The 11,210-nt window shown below is 29.8% G+C and overlaps 1 protein-coding gene across 5 annotated transcripts; it reads right to left on the minus strand.

The window, feature by feature from the left end:
• Positions 1-6,235: 6,235 nt before the first annotated feature.
• LOC106773156 (jasmonic acid-amido synthetase JAR1-like) lies at positions 6,236-10,817 on the minus strand. Of its 5 annotated transcripts, none has more exons than XM_014659853.2 (5): positions 10,679-10,817; positions 9,040-9,354; positions 8,858-8,959; positions 7,952-8,763; positions 6,236-6,921 (listed from the first exon to the last, which is right to left on the minus strand). In XM_014659853.2, exons 2-5 carry the CDS (start codon positions 9,330-9,332, stop codon positions 6,380-6,382), a joined length of 1,749 nt encoding a protein of 582 aa, XP_014515339.1. In that variant the 5' UTR covers positions 9,333-9,354; positions 10,679-10,817; the 3' UTR covers positions 6,236-6,379. The 5 variants fall into 5 exon arrangements, with proteins under 5 accessions (XP_014515339.1, XP_014515343.1, XP_014515344.1 ...); XM_014659857.2 differs by lacking the exon at positions 10,679-10,817 and adding an exon at positions 10,206-10,598; XM_014659858.2 differs by lacking the exon at positions 10,679-10,817 and adding an exon at positions 10,073-10,153.
• Positions 10,818-11,210: the final 393 nt, after the last annotated feature.

The following is an 11,210-nucleotide window of genomic DNA, read 5'->3' on the forward strand; positions in this document are numbered from 1 at the left end:
AGCTTAAGGATGAAACTCTTTGAGATATAAGGTTTTTTGGAGTAGACTCTTTTATTATTCTTCAGCACATTTTTATATCAGATGCAGTGGAGATTATCAAAGGAAGCATTTTGTTAAACATTTTAGTTATACAACATTCGCCATGTAAGTAACATTTTCATTTATGATTTCCTATCTTACAATAATTACATTTAATCAACAATTCGATACAATGGAAAATTGAGTGTCGAGTAAGGAAACTGGAAATATATTGATAGAGACCATACACGTCGGTCAATGTTTATCCGATATAAAAATACTTATTTTCAAGTTTGTTTAATTTGATATAAAAGTATTGTTTGTGTATGTCAAAGTTCAACGTAAAAGGACTTGCTTAGTGTTTTTTATGTTTACTACATTTGGTCTTTTATGAAAGTTTAAAAGTCAACGTAAAAAAATATCTTTTGTAATAGTAATAAATGTATACAATGATTTCATACTCAGAAAATCAACAAAAATAAATATCAATATATATTTTAACAAAATAAATTTTAAATTTAATTAACATTACAACATTATCTATCATTTTACAAAATAAATTTTAAATTTAATTAACATTACAAAATTAATTTATAAAATGAGATTTATTTTTCAATTATAATATATTGTAATTGATATAAAACATATGACAAAATTCTAAATGTGCAAATAATACTTACAAATTTATATTTAAATATGGGATAATGTGTTAGATATTATATATATTTGTAACTCTTAAAATTCTCAAATTTAAAATAAATTATCATGTGTTTGTTATTAAATTAATTAACATTAAAAAATTTCTATAACCTATAGTTTTCTATAATCTAAATTTAGAAGCTTAAGTAGGTGAGGTAAATTATTTAAAAGCAATAAATAATTATTATTTAAAATAAATATTACTACTATTATTATAAAATGGAATTAATGGGAGGTGAAATGAAATGTCTAGTTAAATAAAAGCATAAATTACTAGAGTTAATAATAGAACCAAAGAAAGAAAGAGATAAGGTATTTTGACATCCCTCCAAATACAAAACATCTACTTAGTAATCAATTAATTAACATTTAAATTATACCTTTTAAAATTTATTAACTTAAAATATTTATCTATTTATATATATATATATATATATATATAGATAGATAGCGAGAGATATTAAATATATTTTTTTTATTTAACTTTAATTATAAATTAAAATTAATTTACCTTCAAAATTTTAATTCAATTTAGTTTTAAATTTTAAAAATACGCATATTTTATCATTTTAATCAAATTTTATACATCTAAAAAATCAAATAAATTCAATAAAATTTAATTAAAAAAATTAAATTCATATATTTTTAAAATTGAGAGACTAAATTACACTAAAATTTTAAAAGAAAAAATAATTTTAATTTTCAAAATAATATATATATATATATATATATATATATATATATATATATATATATATATATATATATATAAACACCACCCAAAGTGAGTGGACACAGTTTGCACATTTCTACAAATATCTGCCACTAGTTAAACATAATAAAAATTGAGAGTGGAAAATTTAAACTCTAAAATTATTTTATTTTAATTTTTAAAAGACTTTAAATTAGACTTGTATAAAGTTGGATACTTTAGTTAAATTCAGATTTAAAAATTCAATAATTATTTATGCTTAAACACTCTGAAAAAGAAAAGTTGTTAAAGATAATTGTAGTTTATTAAAGTTTGTGATTTAGGAAGAATTTGTTGAAGAAGAAGTGATGAGAATCCACTTGCAGGGAAATGCGATTATGTTTATCTTTTTGGCTTCCATTGTCTTCCACCATGGAAATACCAACTTCCATTGTCTACATTGGAAATCCTCCATCATTTCTTCTTTGAAACAGACATCAACCCTATTTCCGTACATGCAAACGCGTCTCAACTATCAACATTTTTTTATAAAAAATGGCCTATCATACTTTTTTTTTTAAAAGTAAAAAGATTTCTAAAATTATATTAAATAGTTTTTATCTAATCAATAACTATATAAAAAACATGATTTAATAAACTTTTTTATTATAAAACAATTCAAATATGTGTTTATTTGAACTATATTTACACATTATAACTAAATTTCATTAATTATTATCATCCAAAATTATTATTATTATTATTATTATTATTTACATAGACGAGAGTTATTATTTTTTTGTTTGAATTTCTTTTAGGTTGTGTATACAGTTTGAACCACTTATTGATTATCATCCAAAATATTTTTGCAACTTTTTCTCTTTTTTTCCGCACGTTTCTCTTATTTTTTGTAGGTTGTTTTAATAACAGGACAAAATAACAAACGTAGAAAAACAACAAAATATCATGAAAAAATAAAGGCAAAGAGACAACTATTAGGGAAACAAATAATAGATGCTACGAGATAATTCTTTTGTAACAATCAAGATAATGAAAAATAAAATCAAATTTAATTTGATAAGAGTCAAATTTCTTATGCCAAAAATCTGATGGTAATGAAACAGGTAGAGAAAATAAAGACAATTTGCTTATAAAATAGAACTATCTGAATAAAAAAATTAACTTTAATTTAATCATGATTAGTTCATTGTATATCAGTCAAACTGGAAAGTAAATCCGATTTATCAAAGATTTAAGTATGATTGTAATTTTATGATTTTGGATTGTATTTTGCATTTATAATTTTGAATTGTATTTGTTATTTTAAGTTTAAGTGATAAGATTATCATGTTAATTAACTTTTGAGATTATTATTTGCTATACTTTAGTTAGAATGATTATTTAGTATTTATGTTTGATATTTATATTAAGGTATGTTATAGTTATTTTATATATAGTACTAATATATAATTTTGTTTTAACATTTTTATGAGAAAAAGTATTTATTAAAGAGAAATAAATAAAAAATTATAAGTTTTTTAATTAAATGAACCGATTTATTTAACAAGTCAAGCTAAACTCTTTTTCTCTTAAACTCATTCATAATGTTGAATTAAATTGTACCAATTCATAATAAGGCGGATAACCTTTTCTTCTAAATGTAATTAATAAAAGTAACTGTCATTTATATTTCCATTACAAATATCTTAATTTTTTTATACGAGTACTATATTAAATTTTGATTAATAGCAAATTTTACTATTATAAAGTTATAGGTTAAGGAAATTCTGTAACTTTTCAGTGAACATTAATTGCTAATAATGAGATTTAATTGTAAAGTTAAGAAAATTCCCTAACATTGAGGGAGCATTAATTGTGTTATTATGAGCTTTCATTTTTCACTAAAAATTATTGTCAACTTACACATTAACCATAATGATTGAAAAAGGCTAAAGCCACTTCAATCTAACCTTAAAATGGAAACAGGATCTGAACTTAATTTCTAAAAATAAAGTACAAAAAATTATATTAAAAATAAGAAAATAGGTCTTATATTATTAAGTAGTCAACAATAATTTATCTTTTTTAATTAAATTATTAAAGTTTTGAATTCTAATAATGATATCATTCTGGTATATGAAATAACTTGTCAAAGAAACAAAAATATCATCTTATGTGTATTCACTATTTTCAACAATATTAATTATTATTTTTAAGGATAAGTAATATGCATCAAAATCATAATTAAAAAATAAATTATAGTTGACTTATTCCTAAAATAATTAGTCTCATATAGAGTCTATTTGAATTGCTTTCCAAATTCTTTTGTCATGCTAATTAATTAAAGATTACTCTAACAATTTGAGTCACATCTTTTCACCAATTTTGATTTTTGTTATGAGTTTCAATCTTATTAGAAAAATAATGATTATTAATTAGAAAGTTGGTAGGTTAAAAATGAGAGTTATTAGAATAGAATATTTTGTATACGTAGATGATGTGTGAAAAGTAGTAACTTTTGTTATAATGTTTGTGCATGTGCAATGTTGGCTCTTCTTCTATCCCACTCTTCAACATTGGAATTGGATTTGACATGTGACACTAATAATATATATAGTATCATAAAAGCATTGTTTTCCTAATAAGAGGAAGATGGTGTTGCTACGTAGTACATATAATCATAATATGTGGAGCACATCATCAACATTGCTCACCATGTTTACCTAATTCACATAAAGTTTAATTAATTGGGAATGTAAACTTTTTGCTTTGTTTCTTTACTCAAATGGGCAACTATCCCACATATATATTTATAATATTTAAAGTAAGGATCTTTTTCTATATATTTTAATATTTTTTTTAATCTTGATGCTAAAAAAATTGGTGCTGTCTATATTAAATAAGATGAATATAATTAATTATTTTACCTCTATTTTTATATATATATATATATATATATAAATAAATAAGAACTTCGTATTTTACATTTTAGTTCTAGTGGTGGTTTTGTAAGAAAAGTATTTATGGGTAACAAACATGTTATAGATCCAAGCTAGTTAAAATAAATTGAGATAGATTAAATCTATTTTTTTATTAATTTTAAATTGAATAAAGAAAATAATAAATGATAATTGAGTTGTGTTGAGTATAGATACCTAAAAAGCAAAATTGATTTATAATTTAAATAGAAATACTAATTGATTAAATGGGTTTTCTTTAAGGACATACTATTACATAAGTTTTAAAAGTTTATATATATATATATATATATATATATATATATATTAAATAATGCTTTAAAATAAGTTAAGTCAAAACTTAAATGAACTAAGATGGAAATGTAGGGGTGATACAGACCCAGAAAGGTGTAGATAATGAGACAAAGGATAATAACAAAAGAAAAATGTGTTGAATGTGAATGTTTTCTATCTTTAATTTTTTTTTTCAAAAATAATATATTATTATATTAATAAATAAATTTGTTAGGTTCAATTTCCTTCATCGATCTCTTATCAAAATGTTGGTGCTTCTTTTTTTGACATTCATAATTTTCTTGCATCAGCACTTTGAATATGGTGCAATAAATTAGATTCTCAACATCTAATATCTAACTCAATAAAAGATCAATTTAATTAAACTTGATTAAATTAAAAAAAAAATCTTACCTCAAAGTGTTAAGAATTAGATTAAAAATTACAAGAGGTTTAAATCTGAGTTAAATTATTTTTGGTTTGGGAATAAGCCCATATGTACAAAATCATGAACAAGTATAGAAAGTTGGTGTATGTAAAAATGTACAGAAATTATAACTAAAAATAGTGGTATTGGTGAAAAAATAATTAATTAAATAAATGTCTTTGGTTCTATTTTTCAACAATCAATTCAAGTCTTATGTGGAAACATTTATGGTAAGGAGAAGGAAGTTGATACATATATAAGGAGTAAGTGAAGAACGACAGCACTAACTTTCTTCGATGTGAGATCCACGGAGGTGCTTTCTAGCACTGGATTCTAATACTTTTCCTTTCATAATAATTACATTAAACAAGTCCTAGTCACGTGAAAGCTACAGTGATGGAGACACCTCATTTGTCCTTTCTCTTAATTAAGGATTCTGATTAGTGTTAAGTGACAGTTAAATCCCACCAAATTAGTGAGAAAAATATTCCACACTTTCTCTCAGAAACCAACTTTTGACCCTCCACTATTTCTCCTCCAATCTTTTGGTTTAGATATAAGAGTTGGAAAGCGCATTTGCACATTAAAAAACTCCCTTTATGTTAGCCATACACATTCAATAACAGGCATATTCTTTGGAGAAAATCATTCACTAGTATCTCAAAACTGTAACATATAGCTCCCCTATAGGATTTTTGGAACATCACAATCCAACATACAACAGTGGGGACTTATAATGGGAAGCATCTTAAAGTGTCCAAACATCCTATGTCATTAGCAATTTTGGTGTGTGCGTGAGTGATATTTTTAAACCATTTTACAAGTACTTTGTGTATAATTCTAACATTATTAGTTTATCCAATGCCATTTTAATACGCTAACATTGTTTTTGGACTGTGTTTTGCTCATAGGGTGCATATTCATATGATCTCTCACCTTTATTCCCGACAACTGTGGTCTTTTTATCCAACATTATTAAAAGTTAGCACACTTCAGATTTTGGTTCCAACCAAACATGTGGAATTCTATCCATTATGGTCAACCAGCAGTTATTATATTGTAGAGAAGGTGCAAGAGAGGTGATAAATGGCAGAGGTGTGCCTGGACTGTGTCAGGCAGAACATAAAGAATTGAGCATGGGAAGAAAAGTAGAAATAAGGTAAACTTTTATTCATGTGAGAAAGGAAACTATATAGATAGCTATCACTGATAAATATTATTATCATAATTTATTGCTATTATTGTTATTATTATTATTACTATTACTATTACTATTATTATTATTATCATTATTCAGTTGAAGGCAGTACTGAGATAGTTCTTGACAACATTTTCATTCAATATTTGCAACACTCTGGTGTTTGTAGGGCCTACGTATCTTGGTGTCTTGAACTGATTTGCAGCAGATCCAAGTGCCACGTAATGCTCAAGAATCATCTGGAATGTTCCTCTCCTCACAAGTCGGAGTTCAAGGGCACCAATGCAGTTGACTTTGCGAGAACTGGTGTAGCCAGCATCAAGAAAAGCCTTGTCCATGCAGTTGCAGCATCCACCAAGCACTTCTTCACTTGCTTCTCCACTGATTTCCCAGAATATCACATAATGGCCTGGCTCTTTGGACAAATCTATGTGGCTTGTGTAATCTATAACTTCTAATTTCTCCTCTGCCAACAACTGTGATGCTGCTTCCACAGCTATCTGCAAATCTTTCTCTGTGTTCTTGTCAATGTTGATGTTAAGCAGAAGATTGCTGCGCCTAACAAACTTCACTTCTGGAGATGAGTTATGGAACCCCATAACCTGCACCACATCTCCAAGTCGGTACCTGTACAAGCCTGCAAATTAGGCCAAGTTATAACATTGATGATCAGTATATACATATAATATACATATACATATATACATATATACAAATACCAAGAAGAATCTTAAAATTTAGCTATGTATGATATCTATCAGTACTCTATCTGCAGTGTGCTACTGTGCATTGTGTTTATTGTATGTCCAATTTTATCTGTTAGAGTAGGGTAAGATATCTTTCAAAATCTGTATGTATGATGCATTCACAACTGTACAGATCAATTAATACAGGAAGAGGAAAATTGAGGAAAAAAAAGTTGCAGGGTTCTTTGATCTATGCTGTGAATTCTATATAGTAGGAAAAAGCTTGGTTGTACTGTTGTATTGTAGTGACAGCATAGCCTGTGTTACGGAATGCATGTTAATATGAAAAACAAAGGACATGCAGGTAAGTCAAGGTACTGTCAGAAGAACGAAACAAGTGCAAGTAAAGATATGTTTGGATGAACTTTTAGAAGAAAAGAAATATGAAATTGATTTCTTCATAGACTAAATTTAAACAAGTTACATACAGTAACATTATAAAACTATATATAAACAGTTTAACTTATAATGAAATTAATTTAAAACCCTTTTCCTATTTTTCTATTCAATGAGTGTTTATGAAGAGACACAACCACACGTAGCCTAAATCCAAAATTAGATGCCAGCAACTAAGAATGGACCTGTCTCCGAATGGTACAAATATTAATGTGATTAGGTATGTACTATGTTACTTTGGAAATCACTAGGAATTCTTTTTCTTAAAGTTGGTCCCATGTAGGTCTTATCAAGAAGCATAAAAAGAAAGAGAACCTCTTAACCCTTCTCCCTCCAAAAAGATTAGAATTAAAAAACACTAATCTGTGAAATAAAGAATGAGTTTCTGCAAACATTATGACAGTATCAAAATTTCCAATTTTGACAGAAGAAAGAGACGGTTTGAGGAAGGGTCATGATGATTGATTCTTGGTCTTGATTCATTAATTGGAATAGAGAAAAACAGCAATAGATGAGTTTGAATACCTGCTGGATTGGTGATGACTATCTCGTACTCCTCGCCAACTTTCACATCAGTGAGCCCCACAGGCTTAGGATCCATACAAAGGAAACTGCCATCTCCATTAGTTTCTGCCAGCTCTCTCAGAGGGATGAATTCAAAATAGCCAATTTGAGGAAGAACAGTGTATGTGGCCAATTCAGGTGGCACTCTTGGTTTCACATTGGTTGCTATCCACCCTTCAGAAGATCCATAGTCAGAAGTCAACAAAGGCAACTCTCCAGCATAATGCCTCAACTTCTTCAAATAAGGTTCCATTGACCCAGTCATGATGCCAAAAACATACTTAACATTGGGGAAAAGCTCTGGTATTAGGCCATACCAGTTGCTCAGTCCCATGCACTTATTGTGGATCAAGTTGGCCAGCTCAGGGTCAGGTTTCAGCAGCTTAGACATTGCTGTCCTAACAGATGGGACTGTGACCTTGCTGTTCAGCACCCCTTCTTTGATGTCAACACAAAGCTCCTCCCACACTTGCTCAAAGGTCCTAAAAGCACTCACAATGCTGTGTGCAAAGGTGGAAGACACCATCTGTACTTCCTCCCTGAATATTAGCCCACACAAGAGGTGGCAGTACAGTGATTGGTGAAAATCAGGACCAAATATAACTTCTTCAGGGCTGCAAAATGGGGACCGAACGGCCTTCATTGCAGTCCTGAACCCTGGACTGCGAAACACATTGGTTGTGGCAGTTCCTGCTAGCACACCCCCTTCGGTCTTGAACTGCTTGCTGCTGTAGACAAAGCCCAAGGCTTTGCCATTGTTGATGGGAAATTCCCTACATCATGGAATTGTGTCGGTTTCCAAATCCAACTAGCAGGAAAAATGAAAATCATCGAGGAAAATGATAAACAAGAGATGAAATTGAAAACCTGTTTCTGAAGGCAAAAGAGGTGTGATATATTTGCAATGTGGTGTCAAACAGTTCATCATTCCATGGTACAAACTTTGGCTTTCCCTGAGTAGTGCCAGAACTGCAGAATAGAAATTTTCCCCCTTTTTCAGGATCTGAACTGCAAATTCAAGTACTTATATGAAACAAAGTAAGTCTGACCTCAAAGACATGGCTGTGATGGGTTTGGCAGTGAGAACAGAAGAAGTATCCCCATCAAGTATTCTATTGATATAAGGCTCCAAGTCCTTGTGAGTGACCAGTGGAACAAAGGCCTTGAAACTCTCAGGGTCAGTCCTCCCATTCAGACCCAAATTCAGTAAGTACTCAGCAGAAGCGTTATCTTCCAAAATCTTTTTCAGTGTTTCCTTTTGAGTCCTCCCAGCATCCTTTGTCACCCTCTCAAATTCCTCTATCACTCTCTCCATGTTAAACTCTTCCACTTTCTCTAACATCTTCACAGAGCTTCAGCTGCAGCTATTACAGAAGAAGAACAAAAGAATTGAGTTGTGACTCAGTCTTATCTCTGGTAATCCCATAAATGTTAGTCCTGAAGAGCTAAGAAAAAAGGAGGTACGGGAATAATTGATTCACATAAAGAAACAATTCTGACAAAGCCAGACACCAAGAATAAGGTTATCTTACTGCATAACAGAAGAGAAATATGAATAAAGCCAAACTACACCGTTTAATTGAGGTTTTATACTTATTTGACTTAATATCGTAATTGGCATTTTTCTGGTGCTGTGATCTTCAATCCTTGTTTTAGTGGCAATAGGACCCAGATCAATAAATTCCGAAAAATAAATGCCAGAAACAGGACAAATGCGCTTTCAAATGATGCTCTGAACCATTAGAAAGACCAAAACATAGGGAAACGTTAAAACAGTGGACAACGATGTAGAAAACGAAAGAAAGCAACCAAATTGGCAAGCGATGAACCCCGAAAACGAAACAACAAAGCCAGGAACACATATCAGAGAGAATTTATGAACGTCGATCTTTGGCTTTTCCTTCTTTGTTCAAGTCAACCACACTATTCCAAAGAAGATCTATTTCAAGCACCAATACGAAAATTGAAAAATCTTCAGCCATCAAATACTAAGTTCGTGTGAAGCAGAGAAACAAGCCCCATAAACATTGAGAACCCAGGAAGAAAATTCAATAAAGGATGTAATTTTAAGTTACCACTTACCATTACCACGCATAGAAACAACCAAAAAAGAAAGGTAAAAAGAAAAAAGTCAAAGGGAACCAAAAAGTAGTCCTGGAAGGGTAAAAGGACGAAACAAAAAGTGGGGTTCCGTAAAGATTAATTTTTGAAATACCCTTTGCAGAGAAAGAGAAACTGCTGAATTGGGTTAGAGAGATTGAACCAGAAGACACGACTGGGAAACCAGAACTGAAACATATCGTATCTCATCATAAAGCTCACCAATCACAAGTGCAATATTTTAATGAATACAAAAGACGTTATGATAAAAATAACACAAAAGTCAACAATAACATGTCATGTTCGGTTCCAAATAAAAAAAACAGAGAAAATTTCATCTGGTTTTCTGGGACTCCAAAACCCTGTCTTGTTAGACAACCCAGAAGCCAATGGAAGAAAGAAGTAACATCAGAGCCAAACTGAAAAATTTTCCTTAAAAAATGGTTAAACGATTCATAGGATGTAATAGGTCTATGGCCAAGAATTTGAAAAAGAGTTTCCGTGAAAGACACTGTTTAAAAGGTTACAGTGCAGATAGGATTGGAGACACAAAAAAAAATAGTAGAAAAAGAATATGAATATCTCTACCTAGGAGAATCTTGGTGGTGTGTGAGAGAAGTAGCAATGTATATTTGTTTATGTATTGAAGAGGTAATGTTATGGTGTGAGGTGAGTTGAGTTTGAGAGTGTTGTGCTGAGGTCAGGATTCACCTCGGGGTTTGCAATTTATAGGCAGCATCAAATTCAGTTTTTGATTTGCAAAATGACATTTTTGCAGCCCACCAATTTGCCCACAGATTCTGGACGGAATTACAACTTAGTCGGTCACACTATCTATCTGTTTATCTATTCATCACTCAAACAATTCAACTTCTTTCTAGTAATGCAGTTGCCTACATTTCCTCATTAGTCCTTGTCAGAAAGATCATTTTCTTCCTGTCATGGAATTTCAATTATGTTTCAGATAATGTGATTATTGTTTTCTATTAATACTTTTGCTTTCTGCCTAATTTTTCTTAATTCTGCTATTCAATATTTTCAAGACAGTGTGCATTGATTAAGGTATAACAGTACTCTAAAACATTATGTGAAACTTGTTTCTCTGCATCTCAATTTCTTG

Source organism: Vigna radiata, chromosome 9 (genome assembly GCF_000741045.1).
Source record: "Vigna radiata var. radiata cultivar VC1973A chromosome 9, Vradiata_ver6, whole genome shotgun sequence".
In the NCBI taxonomy this organism is placed as follows: domain Eukaryota; kingdom Viridiplantae; phylum Streptophyta; class Magnoliopsida; order Fabales; family Fabaceae; genus Vigna; species Vigna radiata.